Genomic DNA, 24,759 nt, shown 5'->3' with positions numbered 1-24,759 from the left:
CAAGTCATGTATTTCTCATATCTGCAATATCTTAATGATTACAGAGGTCAGGCCTATTCATTGTGGGAGGGGACTCCCTAAGGGCATGAGTAGTGAAGAGGCAGAGAGATCTGAGGGAGCCCTCGTCTTGGAAACTGACTAGCACAGAAAATTATTAATGTTGGTCTTAGTAAAAGTTTTTTAAAGGGAAGATAGAATGGAAAATAGTTTTACTTTTATTCAGGAATATAGGGAAAAATTTTTATAATTATCACGTTTTTCCATGTTGAATTTAATAATTAACATTTTAGTAATTCTTATTTATCTTTTAGATATCTACTTTTAGAGATATTACAATCCTATCTTGTTGAGCTTCAAACTGCTGAACAATGTTTATGTGCTAAATAAGGAAGTGAAACCTGTTTTTCAGAATCAAGACAATATCCCTCAATTTTAAATAAAGGTTTTGTTTGTTTGCTTGTTTGTTTTCTAGAATACAGAATACAAAGGGGAGTATTGGGCAGAACACCCTACGATAAAAATATTTTGGGATGTATTTCATGAGTTGCCATTGGAAAAGAAAAAGCAATTTCTGTGTAAGTGTTTCTAAATGGTTCTATGTTTTATGGGAATGGAATCTAATTATTAAACTTATTCTCATAGGAAATTGATTCACTTTGGTGGATAGAAGTTTTTTAATAGTATTATTCCAAGGTCCTGTTTATTACATGTTTTCTTATTCCGTAAGTCAAACTTAATTTGCCTCCAAAATAGAATTGGTTCTTTTTAGTGAAAACAACTATAATACTGATTACAATTAACTAGGGTTGTTAAAAGCAAAAGCTCTCTTGCCTTTGTTGGGTCTTGATCTCTTTGCTTCTGCACCAAAACTTGGGGAATTCCTGGAGAAAATAGAACTATGCCAAGGATTTAGTTGTTTTATTTATAACTTTTATAATAAAAGTTTCTTTCATTAGTTACAATGGCGTACTAATTAAAATTTAATAATTTTTAAAGTTGGAATTTATCTAAATCATTGACACTTTTTTTGATATCCTGCTATTACCTGGGATATTTTTTGTCAATCTCTTTTTGATAATTGAAGTGAGACTCTTGATTAAATTATATTGCATATCATAAGAATGGCAGGTCATTCTTAAGTGATTTGAGGTTTCACTGCTAGTTACAAATTTTTGTTTAAAAATGACTTGTCAGATCAAAACTGCATCTTGTATTTGATTTATAAACTAGTTCTAAATGGCTGTTCCCAAAAGGAGGGCTCCCAAAATGTTTTTTATCAGGGACAATAGTCATTAATTCATCAAACATCTCCTGTGTGCTAGTAGTAAGATTACATGCATTTATAAAGAAAAAAGTATTGTGTGGATGTATAATTATCCTGTCTCAAAAGTCATGCTCACATAAATTCTGGAGATAGGTTTCCACATTACAGTCAATGTTAATGTAAAGCTTTGCTATAATAACTGTAGAAAATAACGATGATAATCTATAGTTTTTGATAAATACGGTCAGCTGAATGGTATTTTTCTTGGCAGTATTTTTGACAGGTAGTGATCGCATTCCTATTCTTGGTATGAAGAGTCTAAAACTAGTTATCCAGTCAACTGGAGGTGGTGAGGAGTATCTCCCAGTTTCGCATACCTGTTTTAATCTTCTGGATCTTCCAAAATACACAGAAAAAGAAACTCTACGCTCTAAACTGATCCAAGCTATTGATCACAATGAAGGCTTCAGTTTAATATAATTGTAGCATTTTAACTATTCTGTTGACTGTAAAAGCATTAAACTGTGTTTTTATTGTGATGATTCAGCAAGGTGACAGAGGTACTATTATAATTCTTATTTGCAAAATGATGCTATCAGTGTTTATGAAAGCCGAACAATATTAAGGAAAAGTACAAGCTGTGTTAATATTAAACTTACTGTACAGAACCCTGGATTTTTTTTGCCATCTTCCAATAAACAAAAGTATTGTGAATACATTGAAGTTTTACTAACATGAATTCTAAGAGTTTGCATATTTCCCTAATGATCTGGTGTGTGAGTGCATGGAAATGTTGCTTGATTTTTTTCAATTACTGGGTGGAAAATCTTTAACTTTGGCCTGCAATAGTCATTTGATTATTTTTTCATTTTGTAAATAATGTTTTGTAATAAAATAGTTATGTTCTGATACCAGTACAGTTTCTATGGTTGTAATTGAACTGAGCTGACTTTTAAGGGTTAAAAATATGATTTAAATCTTATTCTGAGAACTTATAAAGGCAAAAAATTAGCATGGTGAAAACATAGTCTTTGCTTTTTTGCTACAATGTCCTTGTGCAAACCTAAACGATGAGTAGGAGTTATCAAATAACTGTAGTTCTTTCCTTTAGTGAATCTGGAGATGCTACTACTGATAAGTGGGAGGTGATCAGGAAGCTTAAATAGTAATGGAAGAATTTTGTCCTACAGTTGCCAGAAGTAGAAACATGGGCTGTTTCTGTGAGAACCAATCACTGGGTTATAACTTTCAAAATTATTGATGCTGCAGGCTGCTATGTAGTCAGAACTTTCAGTGCTTTAGAAGTATTTCTTCAAATTTTTAAGAAACAAAACTTAGCAATTTTATAGTGCTGATGCTTAGTTATCTCCTATCTTTAAATTGTAACAGTTGATGCAACACATGTGACTTTCTGCTATAATGCAAATATTTTTTTTAAATTTATAAAAATATGCTGTGAAAACTGTTCAAATAAAGATTGATTTAATATTTAAATTTTCACAAGATGCAAAATTCTTCAAGAAGATTGTCTCACTTGACCAGGCAGTGGCACAGTGGATAGAGCAGCAACCTGGGATAATTAGGACCCAGGTTTGAAACCCTGAGGTCTCTGGCTTGAGTGTGGGCTCATCAGTCTTGAGCAAGGGGCCACTGGCTCACTGGACCCCCCCGCCCCCGCCCCCGTCAAGGCACGTATGAAAAGCAATCAATGAACAACTAAGTGCTGCAACTACGAGTTGATACTTCTCATCTTTCTCCCTTCCTGTCTCTTGATAAAAAAAAAAAAAAGTGATATCTCAGGTAAAGTCTCTTAAATTTTGATTCCCATACAAAACTTGTCTCCTTTTGTATTAAAACCTGATCTGAATTGTTGAGGCTATTTATGGTATTAAAGGGGACTATTTGTACATTTTATTGTGGCACTACTGTGGTACCTTGAGATACAAGCAAACTAACATACAACTTTTTTAAGATACAAGCTGCGTATCTTAAAATACTTTGAATTTTTGTTTGAGATACGAGCGAAATTCTGAAATACGAGTCGTGATTCGGGAAGCTGCCGGTAGATGGCGCGGTGGCGCATGGGTCCAGTATCGGCAGCACAACACCAGCATGTTGTTCTTTCTCACGTGTTACCCACAGAATCAAGTCAAATCTCGTGCTGTATTTTTTCTTCCATCATTTTTGCATTTTGTACTATTTTTGTGTGATATCATAGGGCTGAAGAAAGTGAGTGTAAAGGACAATGGTGAGAAGAGAATGATGTCGACAGAAGTAAAGCAAGAAATAAGAAAAACATGAGCATGGTGTACGAGTGATTGAACTGGCAAGGCTGAACGACTGCAGTGCATCTACAATTTGTACCATCCTTAAACAAAAGGATGCCATCAAAAGTGCAAATCCAGCGAGAGGAACTACAATTCTGTCCCAATTAAGGACAAATATCCACGAAGAAATGGAGAAGCTTTTGCTGGTGTGGGTGAAAGAGAAAGAGCTGGCAGGACATACATTGACAGAGACTGTAATATGCAAAAAGGCACGTATTATTTACGGCGACTTGAAGAAGAACGAACCATCAACCTCAAAAGAGGCAGAAGATATGTTTAAGGCAAGTCGTGGCTGGTTTGAAAATTTCAAAAAGATCTGGCATCCACTCGGTGGTGAGGCATGGTGAAGCTGCGAGTGCTGACGTTAAGGCAGCTGAGGAGCACATCACACGTTTTGCTGCGCTTATTGCAAAGGAAGGCTACATCTCCCAACAAGTGTTCAACTGTGATGAAACAGTATTGTTTTGGAAAAAAATGCCCCAGAGCACTTTCATCACCACAGAGGAGAAGAAGCTGCCAGGCCATAAACTCATGAAGGACCGTCTGACCCTTGCATTGTGTGCAAATGCTAGCAGTGACTGTAAAGCCACTGCTAGTCTATCATTCCGAAAATTCTCGAGCCTTTAAGACTCACAAGATTCTTAAAGAAAAACTGCAGGTTATGTGGCGCGCCAATGTTAGGGCATGGGTTGCGCGGCAGTTTTTTATTGAATGGGTAAATCTTGTCTTTGGTCCTGCAGTGAAGAAATATCTTCAAGAAAATAAACTCCCAATGAAAGCATTTCTAATCCTTGAAAATGCTCCAGCCCACCCACCTGGTCTTGAAGATGACATTCTCAGTGAGTTCAAATTCGTGAAAGTCCTCTACCTCCCACCCAACACGACTTCAATCTTGCAACCTATGGATCAGCAGGTCATTTACAACTTAAAAAGCTTTACACGAAGCACTTGTTCTGCCACTGCTTTGAGGTGACTGAGAGTACAAATCTAACTTTTTAAGGGTTTTGGAAAGATCACTACAACATCGTGATATGGTTACGCATTATTGACTTGGCAAGGCAAGAGGTTACAAGAAGAACCTTGAACTCTGCATGGAAAAAGTTGTGGCCTGATGTTGTTGCAGACAGGGACTTTGAAGGATTCGAACCAGAGACCGAGACCAAGGTAGAAGCATTGGAGGAGATTGTGTCCCTTGGAAAGTCTATGGGTCTGGAGGTAGATGAGGGTGACGTAAACGAGCTCATCGAGGAACATGAGGAGGAACTCTCAACTGAGGAGTTGAAAGACCTACAGATGATGCAACATACGGAGCTTCTGCAAGAGATTAGTAGTGAGGAGGAGGTAGAGTCGGAGGAAGTGATTTCTACAAGTGAAATTAAAGACATACTGGCAATGTGGGAGAAGCTTTCAAGTTTCATTGAAAAGAAACACCCAGAAAGTTTCAAGTTGTGCTTCAGCACTTTTTAATGACACTTGTGACATTTCCATTACATTTTAAAAGGCAGGCAAAAGCAAACCTCTTTGGATAGATTTTTATTCAAAGTCCTGGAAGTGAAAGTGCAGAAAGTGCAGCCCAAAGGGCAAAAACAGGTGGTGATTAAATGAAAAATACGTCATGTTAAGCTTAGGTTAAGTTTAAAGAAAGTGCATTTTTTTACAGTTAAGTTTTTGTGGTTTCATTTTAAGAAAGGGCAGTTTTAGTTTTGTTTAAAGAAAATGCAGTTTTAGTTTACATTTAAAGTGCAGTTTTAGTTTGTGTCTACAGTGCCTGCATCCCTTCCTCCCTCCTCCTCCACCATTCCCCTCCGTTAGCCACACTCATCTGTCTCCAAGGTAAGAATACAGTACTAAATAACTTTTTTCTTTTATTTCATATATTTTGTTATGCATTGGCAAAGTATACGTGTTTCTTAAAAATGTCTTTTTTCATAATTGAGGGTGGTTTGGGGATGTTTCACAGGGCTGGAATGGATTAAATCTATTTCAGTTGTTTTAAATGGGAGAAACTTGATATATGAGTTGACTGACTTATGAGCTCGGTTACAGAACGAATTAAACTCGTATCTCAAGGTGCCACTATATTAACATGTTTGATTTCTTACTGTTTGATTTATATGCTACCTCAGACCCATATGGCATGCTACATAATATATGTGCTTTATAAAATTATTTTTCTTAATCCCAAAATGAAAATGAGCACAGGGTTTCTGGAGAAGAGATGTGAACCTTGTACTTTACGGTAGTTTAACTTAAAAACTTCTACTGATGAGCCATAGGTGTCCTTTTAAATAGAAGCTCTAAAACAGTATTTTCACCTAAGATAATTTCCCTCAAAATAGCATTCCTCCCTATGAAAATTATTCCATGTACCTGATATACTATTTCCCTCTACATCCATTCCTTGAGAGTAGTAATTGTTCACATCAAAAACATGTAGAGCCTGACCAGGTTGTGGTGCAGTGGGTAGAACGTTGGACTGGGATGCGGAAGACCCAGGTTCGAGACCCGGAGGTCGCCAGCTTGAGTGTGGGCTCATCTGGTTTGAGCAAAAATTCACCAGCTTGGACCCAAGGTCGCTGGCTCAAGCAAGGGGTTGCTCGGTGTGCTGAAGGCCCATGGTCAAGACACATATGAGAAAGCAATCAATGAACAACTAAGATGTCGCAATGCGCAACGAAAAACTAATGATTGATGCTTCTCATCTCTCCGTTCCTGTCTGTCCCTGTCTATCCCTCTCTCTGACTCTCTCTGTAAAAATAAATAAATAAATAAAAATATGTGGATGTGTCCGGTGCTTTTGCCCTTTAGTAACCTCAGTATGCTATAAAACTGATCTGTGAAATAGCCATGTTGGATCAAGGACCTGGCATCTTACCTGGGAACACAACAGTACAGGCTGAATTTGGGTAAGTCTGATACTCTTTTCCTCCTCCTGTTGCTGGAGACATAAGATAACATTAACAAGGAGATTCAAGGTAAAAATTTTAAAATAGCACAATTTTTCAAAAATTTTCATTTGCATTTTAAAACCAAAACAAGACTTATGCCTTAAGGCAGTGGTTGGTAAACCGCAGCTCCCGAAGCACATGCGGCTCTTTGGCCCCTTGGGCGTGGGTCTTCCACAAAATGCCTGGTGCGGGCGCTACCTTGGTAAGGAATGTACCTACCTATATAGTTTAAAAAATTTGGCTCTCAAAAGAAATTTCAACCGTTGTACTGTTGATATTTGGCTCTGTTGACTAATGAGTTTGCCGACCGCCGCCTTAAGGTTTACAGACCAGAATAGAAAGCAGGTAAATCCTGAGTTCACTAAATTTTAAGGAGCATAGGACTTTTAAGGGTTCTAGAGTTGGCTAAACTTAAAAATATTTGGCCTCCTCACAGATTTGGAAGTGCAATTGTCTTTGCAGCTCCTGTCTTCAGTAAGTTTCACCAATAGCCACTGTTCAGACTGAGGAAGCAGTAGAACCAAGACATGCCTTTATATTGGCATAAACTAAAGCCAGAAAACTGACAGACCTAAATCAAGGATCCCAGCCTTTGCATAAGGTCTACTCAAATGGACCATTCATTGAGGTTCATTTCTTACTAACAGATGTTTGGCCTTCCTGACATTATTGCATTTAGTTTAACAAAAAGCCCTCTAAATCAAAGTGTAATATGCATAGGGCAGTCTTCACCTATAGAGCATACATATAGTGAGTGAGCTCTGTAAGCAAAGGGGGCAAGTGTTCTGTTCTCAGCCTCATCCCACTTCTCCTTTTGCACTTTGGCCTTCCAAACTCAGTTTTCTTCTTTTGCTAAGAAAACTATTTTCACCCTATTTCAGTAGCTTCCCACCCTCAGCAGTGCTGACTGATGAACTATTTCTAGAAATAAATTGGGAATAGAATCTGACTGATGTAACTCAGCCTTCCATTAGGCCATCCCTTGGGAACAGTGTTTAAGTGCAAAAGGTAACTCCATTCCTTTCCCAACCCTTGCTATACTTTTGAACTATCTGGGGTACTTATTCTGTGCACAAGCCCCAATTAAATCTTTATCTCTAAAGTATATAACCTACTGAGCGTCACCTCATAAGTTTCCAGTTGAGAACCATTCAAGAGGAGAAACAGACCCTTACTCTATTTCTGCTAGCATCCTCGCTTAAGGTCTAGTAGACTTTGTTCATTTCTGAGGGGAAAGGTTTTTGGCAGTGCTTATCACACTGCTTTTAAATCGTAGGTTTAGGAGTTGAGACTTGGAATCCTAGACATGAGCCCAAAGGTCACTGGCTTGAGCAAGGGATCACTGGCTCGATTGGAGCCCCCTGGTCAAGACACATATGAGAAAGCAGTTGAACTAAGGTGCCCCAGCTGAGTTGATGCTTCTTATCTCTCCCTTCCTGCCTGTCCTCTCACAAAGAAAAAAAGCCCAAAATGCTTAGTAGGTGGGTAATGTAAAACAGCATTGATAGAAGTTACACATTATTTCATAACATCTGAGAATGACATTCTAGTAAAGCTGATTAGCTTTTAATTCACTTCAAAAGTTTTCCAGAGAGGGAAGGAGACCTGAGAGCAGGAAACTGCAGTGAATTTATTTTTACATACACTTTTTAATGAGTGTGTTCCTGCCTCTTCAATAGTACTTTCTGTCATGGACTAAGTAGGTATCCAGGTCAGCCTCAAAAAGCTCATACCCAATGAGTTTTGCAGTCTTGTTCCTTTTGGGAAGACTTGAAAAATCTAGCACCAGACTAAATTTCAGAGAAAACGGGCTCTTCAATTCACTACATTTACACCATTTCCTATTGTCCCTCCCCCAGTCTTCATATGTCAAGTTTTTATTAGGCCCTGCCTTTCCTCTGCATTTTACCTACTAAACCGATTGAAATACTAGTTTTGAAACTTTTGGTGATGCACCAGTTGCTACAAGTACTATCAGTGTTTGCCTAAGTATCATTCTAGTTAGACAAACTGAAGGAAGAAATTTACTATGTAAAGTAATTACTGTATCTAATAAAGCCCGCAAAGCTGTACAAACTGCAAGATTTTTAAACTGTTTAAACAATGTAAGTTAACGGGAAAAAGGTCAAATGACAATTTTAATAGACTTTAAAACAGTGTACAAGTATAAAACACTGGTTTTGTATTTCAAAAGTTGGAAGATAGCATCATTAAACAGTCTACAAAACATATGCCAGTAGATTACATAAAAGACTATGTACAATATAAAAAGAGCTGAAAACAGTCTTCACTGTAAAAATAATTTAAAACAAATTTTTCAATTTAAAATATCTATAGCACAAACACATCATGCAAATGAAAAACTAAATATACTGCATTCTTTAGTGTAGCCAAATAAATTCAGATTGAGACATCTTTTAGGTAGGGAAGTGGCCATTCAATAAAATTTTTTTTCTCTGGTAATAATGGTCCTAGCTGAGTGTTTTATGTTTGAAAGAACAGCTATATTTCAAACCCTTTTTTAAAACTGTAATAAATACCAAAGCAACATAGGAATACTTTAATTTGGGAGTAATGTTGCGAAAAAAAGTCTGAAGAAAATGCTTAGTGTGCAATTTTATAAAGTATGAATTCTTCGAAAGGCTAGAAGCTTCTGCAGCTGAGAAGGTTGATCTCTAGTTTTAAGGCAGGCTAAGCTTTTAAATAAAGACACAATAGGAACTAATTTCATTCATTAACTATTCTGCTATTACAAGTTACATCATGTTCATCTCCATAATACTAAGCTAGCAGTTTTGGTGTTTATTGCACCAAATACTCTCATCAGGAGACATGTACTTACTGGCTGAGTTACATATAATTAATATCTTAATACTTTGGAACCATAATCAGTAACCTGTCACTCTCCTCATCCATGGAAAAGAAAAGCAACTGTCCATAATATTACACTCTTCCCAGGTAAAGTACCATTACAGATCATAAAGGCTTTTGCATTATTCACATCTTGGCAGTTTAATATCTGTGGAAAGGAATCAATGTAAGCTCTACCACAGTGATAGGTATTTAAACAACAATGGTAAATATTCTCAAAACTAAGGTGACCCAGGCAGGCACTATTATTTCTAAAGCAATTGAAACATTTCCAAAGCATTTATTTGTTTTATAGGTTATTTTTATGAGCCAACATAGACATTTCTACATGTCCACAGGAAGTACAAAAGCCATCTTCATTTGAACAATATCACACTCCTGAAACTCTTAGCACCAAGTCTTACTTTAAAAAAGCAAAGACAACTGAGTGCTCTCCCCCTTACTGTTGACATACTTCTACTCACATTTCATGTCATGAGATTTTTAAAAAGTTAGCTGCCACAAGTTTTGGAAAATGCCAGTGTTTAAAAATAGGTAATTGTGCTAATAAAGAATCAAAAGTTTAGCAGAACAAAGACTTGAGGATTTCAAACCATTCAATGTTACAAAGAAAAATGTGAAAATACCATTCTTTGGTCTAGATAAGCTGTTCCCTTTACATTAATTTAACATTCCAATGGCTTTTTGAAAACTTTTAACATGTTGAAATTTACTAGGCAAAATGTATAAACAAAACTATATACATATGGATGTATTCATACAAATGAACCTTTAAAAGAAAGGTCTTGACCAAAAGCAGATTAAAGATACTTAGTACCTTTCTTTAACAACAAAAAGTTAGTGTTGAGTGTATAAGTACAGAAATAAGGAAGTTGAAAATTACCCATTTAAAAAAAAACAACAATCTATTTTACCAGTCTATAAATATTACACTTTTCTGGTTTCCTTTGTTCTATGTGTTCACAAGTAAACATTCATTTTGACATGCTAAAGTTCCTAATGCTGGTGGAACAATTCTTGTACCTGGACAATTATTACATTATGATTTGTTTGATGGATAGTTAATGTCTGGTGCTTCATGTTTCATAGATACAGCTTCATTAACTGCCTCCAGATCAGCTCCAAATTCAGTTCCTCCAGCTCTCTCATTAATATCAGCATCATCTTCTAAACCATTGTAAAATTCTTCAATCTCACTTTCATCCTCCATTGGTTCTTCTAAACTTGGACTCTGGCATGTTCCACTATCACTATTACTGCCACAAGAACTAGAGGATAAGACATCATCTTCAGAGTCTGAATATACCTCAGCGCCATGGAAAATGTAACGATTTGGTGGTAAAAACAGGTATTGATTACCTAAAATACAGCAATAAAAGAGAAATGTTATTTCCAGTTTTGTGAAACTCTCAGTCTGATAGACCTGTCTGGAATAAATACAGATTCCAGCTCTGCCTTTTACTTAGGTATCATTAGTAGAGGCTATTATTACTATAGTGATTTTCAAAACTAAGATGTAGACTCTGTAATATTGCAAAAACTTAGTTCTGCTGCTCACCAAAGCTTTGTAAATTTAGGCGGTTTCTCTGCCTCAATTTCCTCATCCGGAAAAAAATAATTTTAACAACCCTATGTCATAAATTATAAAAAAATGTAAGAGAATCATGTTCAGTAAAGGTTAACCAACTCCTTTGAACGAATCTGATGAGGCGGAAGTATCCAGCACATCCTACATTAGATACCTAATTCATGTTCATTGTATAACTTCTTTAAGGCACATATGCTTTTAAAGCATCTTTATTAAAATTTTTCATAAACCTAAAAATAGTTTATCAATATGGCTTCACCATCTACTTGAAATAGTCTGTAGACTCTGGCATCACCTGAGTTTGTTAGAAATTGAGATTCTCAGGCCTCACTTCCACCTACTGAATCAGAATCTATTTTTGAGTCCTGACCCACACTGAAGTGTGCGGGAAGCACTGATCTAGAATGGATTTTACCCTTCTTTCCCAGCCCCTCCCAAATTTGCATTGAGAGTATAAGATCTGACCTATGGTAAAAAGAGTTCTCTCTCCCCCAAGCCATAGAACCCAGGTCAAGAGCATCTCATCTAATATGTTCTACTCTTAAGAACAGCAGTTTGCATCTATGAATAATAATGAAGTTCCAGCTTGGTCAGATATGGTTTAGGTTTAGCTTGTTTACACTGTAATTTTTAACTGGGTGGGAACAATAACATTAAAGATGAAATGTTTTCTACCCTTAAATTTATAAGTAGCTTCTAACCCAAGTCTATTTTCACATATAATAAATGTTATTTAACACCATATCCCAGATTCACAAAAGCCTGTCATAACTGATCTGCAGTGACTCGCCATCTGCTCGGCATACCTTAGTTTTCTTTAAAATGGCTTTCAAACCTTTTCATATCCCATGACCCAGTTTATACACTAAAACGGGTCAGGAAACTTTTTGGCTGAGAGAGCCATGAACACCACATATTTTAAAATGTAATTCCATGAGAGCCATACAACAACCCGTGTACGTTAAGCATTATCCAATAAAAATTTGGTGTTGTCCCGGAGGACAGCTGTGATTAGCTCCAGCCACCCGCAACCATGAACATGAGTGGTAGGAAATGAATGGATTATAATACATGAGAATGTTTTATATTTTTAACATTTTTTTTATTAAAGATTTGTCTGCGAGCCAGATGCAGCCATCAAAAGAGCCACATCTGGCTCCCGACCCCTGCAGTAAAAAAAAACCTAACTGTGATCATTCTGATCAGAAGTCACAAAACTGATCTCACAATCCCAACAGATTACAAATTACAATGTAAAAACCACTTATTTCCTTCTGTTTCAGAACACAGTATTCTTCAGTTTTCTAAGCCACTTGTATGAATTTCCATCAGAGGAGGGAGTCACGGACTTATGTGATAGCTGCTAAGAGACAAAACCATCTGGCACTTCTTAATAGGGCCATCTCCTTTGAATCACACCCACTCAGTCTGCTAAGGGGCCCCAGGTGCCAGCACATGGTTGTGCTGCACTTTTTCTTTCTATACTTTTGGTCCATGCTTCTGAACAATGCTTTATTCTCTTCTGGGCCCCCAGAACTAAATCATTACTTCACAGCCCAAGACAACCATCAAGATAGATTCAGTTCTCTCATCTTTGCTCCCATTTCCTCCTTTTCAGCCTTGACCACACAACAAACTAAAATGAGTCAAGTCAGGTGGTTATTCGGTTTTAACAGCCACAATTTTATCCTCTTTTCATAGATTATCTTTTTAAATTCTCACAGTGCTGTGAAGTATGTGCTATTTTATTTACATTTTACTGATTGAGAAAGCAAGAGATCAAATATCTTTGTCCAAGGTAGATCTGAAACAACTTGCGTCTAATTCTAAAACCTGCACCTTTAAGGATAAACTGAAGTAAAACCAAAGCATAATACCAAGGACACAGCTCCAGGTTTAACCTTTGTTTACTGGGGCAAAGAATTTTGTATGTTTGACTCATCCATCAAAAAGATACTCAAAGAAAATACCCAGTGCAAAAGTCTTCCAATGTATAGGCAGACTTTGTCTATGGTAGACACTTAACATTATCGGACAATCAATAGCAAGTTTTCTACTTCTGAGTCCTCTCACATTTGCAAAATAAGCATTCTTCTATGATTTCTCTAGTTTCTCCCCGCTTCTTTTCCAAGAGAGAGGAGGGGAGAAGATTCCCACATGTGCCCCAACCGAGATCCACCCGACAAACCTCCATCTAGGGCCGATGCTCTGCCCATCTGAGGCCATTGCTCACAACCGAGCTACTATTTTAGGGCCTGAGGTGGAGGCTCCACTAAACCATCCTCAGCGCCTAGGGCCAATGTGCTCAAACCAATCAAGGCATGGCTCTGGGAGGTGGAGGAGACAAAGTGGAGGGAGAGGGGTAGGGGTGAAGTAGATGGTTGCTCCTCCTGTGAGCCCTGACTGGGAGTCAAAGCCAGGACATTGACATGACAGGCTGACGCTCTACCACTGAACCAACTGGCCAGGACCAACTTCCCCTACTTTTAATTCTACTTATTGTTCAAGAACAGTCAGAAGTTAGGTTTTTGGGGAAAGCTGTCTCTATAACCTAATCACGTCCCAGTAGCATCTACTTTCACATTTCACCTGTTTTTATAATTATACACAAACATCACTAGATTGATTACTGTGTCTCCAGAACTTTCCAATGCATAGTATGGAAAAGGTCCAAAGGCTTATTCAACTAAACAAATTCATTTACAGCAAATAATCAGAACACTCATTTGTCTAAGATTTGTTGTTAGTTTTCACCATGCATAGTAAATGGAATCGGATTTAATGATTTAAGTTTGTACAATATCACTACATCCATGTTAGTCTTTTTTTTTTTTTTTTTAACTTTGATCACATTAGGATTTTCCCCTAGATGTTAACCTGGTCTTACACATGGACTTCCAAAAAGGAGAAAGCGATTTACCCATGTTGATAATAATCGGTAAGAACCTGCCATGTAGCAACAGAGTAGATGCTGTTCCTTATAATTAATGGAGAGGAATCAGAAATTTTCTAGATCTCAGACAACACAGCATAGTGGTTAAAAGGGCAGGCTGTAGGGATGTGACTGGAATCTAATCTTGGTTCTTCCAAATCCTAGTTGTTACCTTGCACGGGGTATTTAACCTTTATGGTCCTTGGATTTCCCACCTGTTACAGAGATGTAATAGTACATTCCTATCTCATGAGATTAAAATCCAATATTGTGTATAAATCAGCTAACACACAGTAAGTATTGAAATCTCACTCATCATTTCTACCAGATAAATCTCTCACTAGACGATGGCAGAGCACTCAGTATTGCCCAATTTTCTTCTCAATTTAATGCTTACCTTTTCATTTCCTAGAGTAACACACAGCTACTAAGCATACTTCAAGCCCACTACCTACTTCTTCCCCATTTAATGTAAGATGGTACTACTTATCTTTCTCTAGCTTGATTACTCAACTTTGTAATGTTACATTCAGCTGCATAAAACTACCCCATCAACAAACCTGCCAGTTGCTCGTTTCTTGCAAATACTTCATTACAATAATTATACCTTGCAAAATAGTTTCTTACCATCAAGCCGTTTACTAATCTGTTCCTTTGCGAGCTTAGCTGGCCAGCACTTTCTTACTGTTTCAGCTACTAAAATTCTTTCATTTTTCTCCCCGTTACTGGAGCCATTGTTCTTCAAATCCGGACTCTCCAACTGTTCAGTAACCCTTTCAGTGCTCCTAGAAGTCTGTACTACTTGTGATTTTTCTTCTATATAATCTTTTGATACACACACATCTGGATCATCAACATTACTCTTTGATGCTTGGTCTAAAAGTGTGACAATCCCTGAAGAATCTGGTGGTGAAGTTCTTTCTGATGAACTTGAGCCTTCTGAAATATTAAGAGGTGTGGGTGGCAACTCTGACAAATGAGCCAACTCTTTTTGTGTTCGTGGTGGTTTTTCGGTAATTTCTGAAAGCTTTACAGGGTTGCAGCAAAGTTTGGCATAGTTACCACCTAACCTATGACACAATTCATTAATTATGACATCACAGTCTCCAAGAAGTTCTACATCAAAATGTAGATGAGGCAAAGGTTCCCTATTAATCAATATCTGAGGCACTTCATGGGGTATGGAACCTAAAAATAGGGTAAAAAATAAGAGTTAGAAAAAGGGAAGGAGGTAAGTAAGCTAATAAAGCCACAACAAATATACTGCAAAAATCTAACATGCTCCCAATACCAAAAAATAAATAAAGCATGCCCTGGCCGTGTGGCTCAGGTGGTTAAAGCTCAGAGGCTGCCAGTTCAATCTCTGGTCAGGGCACATACAGAAGCAGATGTTCCCATCTCTCTCTTGCTCTCTCTAAAGTCAATAAAATAAACATTTAAAACAAAAACAAAAAACCAGCCACTAATACTAATAACCAAGCCATTAATATTTCAGCAAGCTATCAAGGAAACAGATGAGCAGTTAAACATCTTTCATAAAACGTCAGGTTCTGTCACCTGGTTACCTCTGAGCAATCTTAGACTTTTTTACTCTGTACTTTAATTTCCTTGTCTGTATAATGGGAATAACTACTTTCCCACAAAGGTGCAGTAAGGATGAAATGAGTTAATATATTTCAAGAGTATAAGAAAGTTCTTGGCACAGAAAGTAAGTTATTTTACTAAAAATGCACTATAACTCCTGCCAAGTTCAAGCCCCAAGCCTAGAACAAGTGCAACCAGTCTCAACTTGCATTCTGACTCCAATCAGGTGGCTGTAGGCTTGGCTAAGTGCAGCCAGTCTTTGTGATGTAGCTCCAACTAAGTGGCCACAAGCCTGACACAAATGGCAACTGATCTCATCTCACTGTAGTGTCCACCAAAGGGTGCAAAGTCTGGCACACCTGGCAGCCAGCCTTTGTTCATAGCAGAGCCTCTTCTGTGCACTTCCAACCCTAGCACAAGTAGCCACCACACACAGTACCAAGCTGCACCATGACCAGCACAAGCCCCAGATAATCTTGGCCTGCATTGGCTGAAGTCCTTCCCAAGATGCTCCCACCCAGTACACCTGGTGGGCGGCTTCAGATTTAGCCCCCCTCAACCAGCTCCATAACTGATACACCCAAGGATGGCCTCAGCTGGCACCAGAACCATGCTAACGCAACTCATCCTCAGTGGGGTCAGCCCCCACACCACAGCTCATCCGTGGTAGTTGCAGCTGGCCCTCCACAACCAGTCAGCATGAGGGTCAGCCCCACCCACTGATCTACCAGCAGTAATCAAAGCCCAACAACAACAAGAAGAAACACAATCTACACAAGGGGGCATCTCTGGAGCACCCTGTTCAGATGACAAGGAGACTGTGCCACTGGGCTCTACAGGATAGCTACATAAGGCTACTCTGTCAAGACTGGGAGCTGCAGCAGATCTAACTAATGCATAGAAACAGAGAGAGTCAGCCAAAACGAAGAAAAAAACCCATGTCCCAATGAAAGAGAACAAAATTCCACCAAAAGAACTAAACAAAACAGAGACAAGCAATCTACCAGAGGAGGAGTTCAAAACACTGAACTTATAAAGACTACTCAACAGACATGGGACAACAGATGAATCCGAGTTTCAACAAAGAGATAGAAAGTATAGAAAAGGAGATAGAAATCATAAAAAGACCCAATCAAAACTGCAAATAAGAATACACTAGAGCTCAAAGCAAATTCGATAAGTCAGAAAAACAAATCAGCAATCTGGAAAACAACAGAAAAACACCCAACTGTAATAGCAAAGGTTGAGGATCGGCACCTCTGGGACAACACCAAGGATACTATCATTCACATCATAGAGTCTCAAGAAGAGGAGAGAGTGCACTACTGTAGAACAGAAAACCTATTTGAAGAAAATGAGTAAAAATTTCCTAACCTGGCAAAATAAAAAAAGACATACAACTCCAGAGTCCACAAAAGATGAATCCAAGGAGGACCACACCAAGACATATAATTAAAATGCCAAAGGTTAAAGACAGAGAATCTTAACAGCAGCAAGAGAAAAGCAGTTATCTAACAAGAAAGCTCCCACAAGATTGTAATAGGGCCTTCAATTATATTTGAGCTTTTTTTTTTTTCCCCTGAAGCCGGAAACAGGGAGAGACAGTCAGACAGACTCCTGCATGCGCCCGACCGGGATCCACCCGGCACGCCCGCCAGGGGGCGATGCTCTGCCCACCAGGGGGCGATGCTCTGCCCCTCCGGGGCGTCGCTCTGTTGCGACCAGAGCCATTCTACCGCCTGGGGCAGAGGCCGAGGAGCCATCCCCAGCGCCTGGGCCATCTTTGCTCCAATGGAGCCTCAACTGCGGGAGGGGAAGAGAGAGACAGAGAGGAAGGAGAGGGGGAGGGGTGGAGAAGCAGATGGGCGCCTCTCCTGTGTGCCCTGGCTGGGAATCAAACCCGGGACTTCTGCACACCAGGCCGACGCTCTACCACTGAGCCAACCGGCCAGGGCTATATTTGAGCATTTTTAAACACACCAATACCCTTATGGATAAAGTAGATCCACATACTACAATTATGACAAAGCATGATTGTTATTCTTACAAAAACAAGCCAATCATTTTCAATTCCCAAATTTTAGCTTACATAATACATTATATTTTTATCAAGCTATTCACTTTAACTCAATTTAAGTTGACCTGTTTCTTTTGTCTTAAATTTTTCATATACATCAGAAATCTGAGATTATTTTGTAACCCACTCCCCTCCCAACCAAAAGTCAGATTATTCAATCTTCATGAACAAGAATGTCATCTGAAAAATAAAGTCTGGCTCTTCACAACTCATTAACCAGAAAGAGAGTAAGATCATTAGGTTGATTGTACAGTGATGGAAATATATATGGAAATATTCTCCAAAAATCATCACTAACTTACTTGGAATTAGTGCTACTGGTCTTACTTTCAGGGAAGACCCAATAACAATCAGGAGATCAACTTCATCTTTGTCATACTTCATGGCTCTATGAAATTGTTCTGGTAAATTCTCACCAAAAAAGACAATCTCTGGTTTCATAATTGCAAGTGGTTCATCAGCTGGGCACCTAGGACATCGAGGAACCACCTGCATGTTTAAAATTTTGGTTGAGGTGTGGAAGAAGAGGAAAAGCCAAAGTTAGAAATGATCAACATTTCCACACTTCCTAAGAATTCAATTCAAAATCATCAAAACACAAAAGCTGTGGATAAATAGCAGGGAAAGTGGATACAACCTAAACATCAATGTCCATTCCCATTGACCATTTGTTTATACACTGTTGCTACTATCTGTGTATGCTATTATATATCTGTTCAAAACTACATCTGATATTCAAGGGTTCACTGTATATGAAAAAGAAATACCGGAATGTGTATATACGTATCATGCATACACACAGACACACACTCACTCTCACGTACATATTATACATATACTTAATTCTTTTTTAACTGAATTTATTGGGGGTGACACTGGTTAACTTAATTATACACATTTTCGGTGTCCAATTCTACAACACATCTCTGTACACTATATTGTGTGTTCAATGTCCCTACCCAGGAAGCCTTAATCCTTTAAAATAACTTTATAAGATATATGATTCCATTTTAATATACTATCCTCTTCACAATTATATAATGCAGGTAAGTAAATAGAATTTATTTCTGGGTGGTTTTTATTTTTTGCCATATTTTATTGCAGTATTTTGGCAGTAAGCATACATGAAAACCTTTTACAATAATTCTTTAAAAAAAATTTTATTTACAGATTTGAGAGAGAAATATTAACTTGTCTTTCCACTTATGCATTCATTGGTTGACTCTCGTATATGCCCTGACCAGGGATCAAACCTGCAATCTTGTCATATTTGACCTATCAGGATGACACACGAACCCAGTGGTTTTCAACTACTGGTACACAGAAGAGTTAGCCACCCTGACGTTGTATGAGATTAGTCTACCACTGCTCTAACCAACTGAGCTACCCAGCCAGGGCTTGCAATGATTTTTTTTTAATGATTTAAAGAATTACCACCATAATTCAAGATTTTGAATCTGATAGGAATTAAAAAGGGAAAGTAAAGCCCTGGCTGGCTAGTTTGGTTGGTTTAAGCGTCATCCCCATACACAAAGGTTGTGGGTTCGACCCTTGGACAGGGCACATATACAGAAACAGATCGATGTTTGTCTCTCCCTTCCTCTCTAAAATTAGTAAATTAAAAATAAAAGGGGAGAGGCCCTGGCCGGTTGGCTCAGTGGTAGAGCATCAGCCTGGTGTGCAAAGGGTCCTCGGTTCGATTCCCGGCCAGGGCACACAGGAGAAGCGCCCATCTGCTTCTCCACCCCTCCCCCTCTCCTTCCTCTCTGTCTCTCTCTTCCCCTCCCGCAGTGAGGCTCCATTGGAGCAAAGATGGCCCGGGCGCTGGGGATGGCTCCTTGGCCTCTGCCCCAGGCACTAGAGTGGCTCTGGTCGCAACAGAGCGACGCCCCAGAGGGGCAGAGCATCGCCCCCTGGTGGGCGTGCCGGGTGGATCCCGGTCGGGCGCATGCAGGAGTCTGTCTCTCCCCGTTTCCAGCTTCGGAAAAATACAAAAAAAATAAAAAATAAAAATAAAAAATAAAAGGGGAGAGTAAAGAGAAATACTAATATAGCAACATTTCACTCACAATCAGTTTTTATTTTAAGGAGCCAATTTCATCATTTTTGAGATATGGACCAATGTTTTCAATTTTTTCTTTTTTATTACTGAGAGGCAGGGAGGCTGAGAGACAGACTCACATGATCCCTGATCGGGATCCATCCTGCAAGCCCCCTACCAGGGATGCTCTGCCCCATCTGGGGCTGCTGCTCTGCTGCTTGGCAACTGAGCTATTTTAGTGCCTGAGGCAAGGCCATGGAGCCATCCTCAGTGCCCAAGGCCATCTCTGCTCAAACCATGGCTTGGGGGGGGGGGGGGGGGATAGAGAATAGAGAAGAAAATAGTTGCCTCTCCTGTGTGCCCTGACCAGGAATCAAACCCGGGACTTCTACACATTGGGCTGATGCTCTACTGCTGAGCCAACCAGCCAGGGCCAATGTTTTCACTTTAAGGCATTGAAATGTTCTTGTGTATTTCCCCAGATTCCCAATAAGTTTCTTCCTGTACCACATGAATACCTTTTCAGAAAAAGAAAAGGTTTGGAAGACAAAAGAAGAAACAGATCAGAGACATAATTCCTAAAACATGGGTGATAAATTACCTGGTTAAAAATATCTCCTCGTACAGCTTCACAGTCAACTTTGTATTTACAAATCAGACAAGATGCTGCTGCAAAGGAACCTAAAATAACCGACATGTATGTTTTATTAAAGAAATGTTTCCATTTATTAAACATACTACACAAAGGTTGTAATATAAAATTAACCAGAAACGTTAGATTATTTAAAAATTTTAAGAGAGTCCATGGAAAATATCTAGGTAATAAATAATTAAAATAGTTATAAATAGGGAGAGAGAATCCAATTCTTAATTGCTGAGATGTTAAAATGATGACACCTCTAGAGTTATACAGTGGTACCTTGAGATATGATTTTTTTTTTTTTTTTTTTAAGATACGAGCTGCGTCTAAAAAAATTTTCTTTTGAAAAAAAGACCTGCAGTGGCGCAGTGGGTAAAAGCATCGACCTGGAACACTGAAATCGCTGGTTCAAAACCCTGGGCTTCCCTGGTCAAGGCACATATGGGAGTTGATGCCTTCTGCTCCTCCCTCCCTTCTCTCTCTCTGTCTCCTCTCTCTAAAATGAATAAAATCTAAAAAAAAAAGATACGAGCTGCGACTCAGTCCATATTTTTGTTTGAGATCCGAGCGAAATTCCGAGATACTGTATGAGTCGAGATTCAGGAAGCACCGCTAGTTGGCGTGGTGGCGCACAGGTCCAGTGTCAGCAGTTTGATGTACAAGTTGACTGACTTACGAGCTCAGTTACAGAACGAATTAAATTCATATCTCAAGGTACCACTGTATTTTTCAATACAATAAACCAACTCTTCCAGGGCTAAAACTTGACAGAGTGGGAAGGTTACAATTACATTACTTTAATTATTAACAGTTTTGTTTTAAAAAGTTTAGATACATAAAGAAAATGTTCTGTTCATACTTGTGATAGATTGAAATTTCTGCATCCTGTTCATCTGAACCCAGTTCCTTTGGTTTCATAACCTAAAGACATCATGTCTTTGCTAATGATATATTGTTTACAAAAATTAGGGGATATTTCAAAATACAGTGGTAAAATATCCCCTAATTTTTGTGAGCAATATACTTTTGTAACCAGAAAAGGTTACTCAAAAAATTTAATGAAATGCAACTGCTACATCTTTTGAAATCCAAAACCATTGATTTCTGATGTTTTGTACAATTAAATATCAAGGCTAATACTTTTGGTTTTTTATTTTGCATTCTATTTTTCTTATTTTATACACTATTGATTAGATAACATGAGTAAATAATAAAGCTTAATCTTCATTCCTGAATGGCAGCCTACTTTCTTATTCTAATTTTTCCTAGAAAACAACACTAAGCAACAGAAAACAATTCTGAATTTTACTAACCATGACACTGAATTATCCTTTGGATTCCTGCAACCTGTTCCAGTGTATCTATGTTCTGAGTATAGTTGCGAAGTAGTTTTCCTTCTTTATCTGACAAGGCTATGAATTTGTGACAGAGAGATGGTTGAAATTGTCCGGGATATATTTCCTATATAATGCAAAAGCAGAAAAGAAGATTACATTTAAGAAATAAGTATAAAAAAAAAAGTATAACAAATGTCATATATTTAGGTTTCACAAAAAAATAAAACTACCAAAGATAACCCCCCATGTATACATAATTTCAAAAACTACATGAGCATCTCATAGCATCTAAATGGGTACAACACTCACCTACAAAAGGATTGTTGCTGTAAAATGTATAAAACTCAGCAATTATTGAACTTGGCCCCTTGAAAAGGATAAAATCAACCCATAAACATCTCTAATAAATGTTAACAGCTATTTTAATAAAAGTCAAAAGAAATACACACCTTAGGATATAACTAACTTTTGTTGGCTGCAAATTCAGGCATCTTTTAAAGAAAAAAGGGGAATAGTTTAAACTGTAATTAAAGGTATTAAAGGTATGGTGACTTTTTTAAAACTAAAAAAAGGTACTGTCAACATTAAGAATATTAAAATTTTTGATTCATCATTCATTATAAATATCAACCTGTTGGAAGTTTAAAGCTAAAGTTTAATTCCTTACCAAAAGTGTTTTCCTTCCACTGCACAGGCACATACTGGTATAGTATAGAGTTGCTCATGAATGCTGAGTTGCTGGATTTTGTGTGTGTGTTTTTCCCCCCAAATAATGCTTCAATGCTGATTCTTCTTTAAAAACAAAGAATTCAGATATACACATGGCAAAAAGATCAGAGAAAAAGTATCAATTTTGGTCCTCTCAACTTTTGACAGTGTTTTATATTTCATATAGTAAGTGATTATGGCAAAGGAAGTTTCTTCTCTACTTTTTTCATTAAAGTAGTAGTGCCACCTACTTCCTTACCATTCATTACAGCCTCTAACCTATTACAATGCTAGCAAAAAACTAGAAACAACCATGTCCGTCAATAGCGGAGAGGTTGTAGATAGATCTATGGTACCATCCATAATAATGGAGTATGCAGCCATTAAATTAATAAGGGAGGTTCAGATGCACTGACCTGGAAGATGGTCCATGACATACATGAAAAAGTAAGTTAGTCACTGGTGTGTTTTGTTTTTATTGTTTTGTTATTAAGTAAAAATGGAAATAATATGCACATGTATATAAGATATGTATATAAACATCAAGACAGGAAGGATACACACAAGCTATAAACAGGCAGGGAAACTTTCACTTCTGATATTATACAAAAAAGTTTAGTAAGATTATAAATGACATTAGTTTTAACCTATTATTCCAAATTTTAAAAAACTATCGGGATACCTTTTATGTAAAAATAATAAACAAATCTCCTTATAAAATCTATTACATACGTGTCATTTGTTGCTGAAAATCTGCTACAAAAAAATCCAAAAATTCTGCTTCACATTCAAAGTATTATGAATTTCATGGACAACTTTGCAATTAAGAAACAGATAATATATAGAAGTAACAAGCATAAAGCTTAATAAAACCAATGTTTATTAGAATATTGAAAGCCACATTGTGTTCTAGACCACTGACTGGGTTGTGCTGTACTAGCCATTGTTTTAGCCCCAAGATGTTTTGTTCTAGTATATTCATATTTACATTTAGAGGATTAAGCCTCACAGTCTTTTATTAAAGCTTTTTCTGGGAACAGCTGTTAATTTTAACAAATATTAGAATATGCTAGGCAACAGATAAAGATCTAAATCAGGAAGAAAAGTGGTAACAAGCATGCCAAACACAAGAACAAATGCTGTCCAGAGCAGCAGGGAGCAAGAGTACCAAGACACCAAGACTCCACATTTGGGAGATGAGCTTTTGTGCACTTTATCCCCCCAATGCTCTTTTTTAAAGGGGGGGGGGGTGTAAGACCCAGAAGCATTTATCTCCATAAAGTCTTACTGTATATTCTTAAATACCATCTTGGAACTTTAAAAAACAAAATAAAATAAAGGGGAGGGTAAGAATCACAAAGATATGCAGACACTAGCATCAGCTCTACACTCCAGTTTCCCTTCATGTCCGAACCACAACAGTGCACGGTAGCTTAGCCCTTAAAAGTACAAATCAGCCTGACCCGGCGGCGGCGCAGTGGATAGAGCATCGGACTGGGATGCAGAGGACCCAGGTTCGAGACCCCGAGGTCTCCAGCTTGAGCGCGGGCTCATCTGGCTTGAGCAAAAGCTCACCAGCTTGGACCCAAGGTCGCTGGCTCGAGCAAGGGGTTAATCGGTCTGCTGAAGACCCGCAGTCAAGGCACATATGAGAAAGCAGTCAATGAACAACTAAGGTGTCGCCATGTGCAACGAAAAACTAATGATTGATGCTTCTCATCTTTCCGTTTCTGTCTGTCTGTCCCTGTCTATCCCTCTCTCTGACTCTCTCTGTAAAAAAAAAAAAAAAAAAAGTACAAATCAATTCCTGTAGTTGAGGATCAGTTATGCAAGCTTTTTTCTTTTATAAGACTACATTTTATGTAGAACTTGAAATGTTTTTGTGTTTTCTTCCAAATATGCAGTAGACCATGTCTGAACCATTAAATTTAAATACTGTGTTTCAAACTAAGTAATATAATCTGAAATAATGAACAAAAATTACCCTGGAAGGACTGTTTTAAATAGATACTACTCTAAAGCAGGCTTTTCATAAAAAGTTGCTAAAAACCAAACGGCTGGGGTTAAGACTTTCAGCTAAAAAGTATGGATTCATCTTTCTGTGTTGGAACTTTTGTCATGCTATCCCTGTTCTAAGCACGACAGGCCATCCCAAATCTGAACATCCTAAAATCCTAATAAGGAACCAATCATGTGAACTTGGCAAATCTATTATTGCCACAGGGACCCTAACAAAAGAGAGCAGAGCTGGGACTAAAGGTCAAAACACTTTTTAAAAAATATCCACTGCTTCCAAACAGCTGTGTCCAGAAATATGAAAGCAATCCAAGAATTGTCTATAGGCAACCAATATGGTCCAAACTAAAGCTCAGAACTACCTGCCACATAGATGCAGAAACAGCTCTCCTTCAGAGATGCCCTCTTCTTGGTTTCTTCTCAAAA

At 38.0% G+C, this 24,759-nt stretch overlaps 2 protein-coding genes across 9 annotated transcripts in view; one reads left to right on the top strand and one right to left on the bottom strand.

Annotated features, from left to right (window-relative positions):
• The window catches only part of HERC4 (HECT and RLD domain containing E3 ubiquitin protein ligase 4), a 145,643-nt gene extending 142,885 nt beyond the window's left edge, over nucleotides 1-2,758 (top strand). For all 6 annotated transcript variants that reach the window (XM_066348964.1, XM_066348962.1, XM_066348960.1 and 3 more), the window contains 2 exons: nucleotides 473-575; nucleotides 1,536-2,758. In XM_066348964.1, coding sequence (XP_066205061.1) covers nucleotides 473-575; nucleotides 1,536-1,744 — 312 coding nt within the window. In that variant the 3' untranslated portion in view covers nucleotides 1,745-2,758. The remainder of the gene's footprint in view (nucleotides 1-472; nucleotides 576-1,535) is intronic.
• Nucleotides 2,759-9,670: 6,912 nt separating this feature from the next.
• SIRT1 (sirtuin 1) overlaps nucleotides 9,671-24,759 on the bottom strand; it is a 28,533-nt gene continuing 13,444 nt past the window's right edge. For 2 of the 3 annotated variants that reach the window (XM_066349271.1, XM_066349270.1), the window contains 5 exons: nucleotides 21,586-21,733; nucleotides 20,234-20,313; nucleotides 17,894-18,080; nucleotides 14,558-15,118; nucleotides 9,671-10,769 (listed from right to left, as the gene is read on the bottom strand). In XM_066349271.1, the coding sequence (XP_066205368.1) occupies nucleotides 10,450-10,769; nucleotides 14,558-15,118; nucleotides 17,894-18,080; nucleotides 20,234-20,313; nucleotides 21,586-21,733 (1,296 nt within the window). In that variant the 3' untranslated portion in view covers nucleotides 9,671-10,449. Of the gene's footprint in view, nucleotides 10,770-14,557; nucleotides 15,119-17,893; nucleotides 18,081-20,233; nucleotides 20,314-21,585; nucleotides 21,734-22,276; nucleotides 22,402-24,759 lie in introns of those variants that run through there. The other variant, XM_066349272.1, reaches the window with a different exon arrangement.

The sequence above is a fragment of the Saccopteryx leptura genome, chromosome 9, assembly GCF_036850995.1.
Source record: "Saccopteryx leptura isolate mSacLep1 chromosome 9, mSacLep1_pri_phased_curated, whole genome shotgun sequence".
Lineage (NCBI taxonomy): Eukaryota > Metazoa > Chordata > Mammalia > Chiroptera > Emballonuridae > Saccopteryx > Saccopteryx leptura.
The sequence above is the reverse complement of the archived record's forward strand: the minus strand, read 5'-3'. Positions and strand labels throughout refer to the sequence as shown.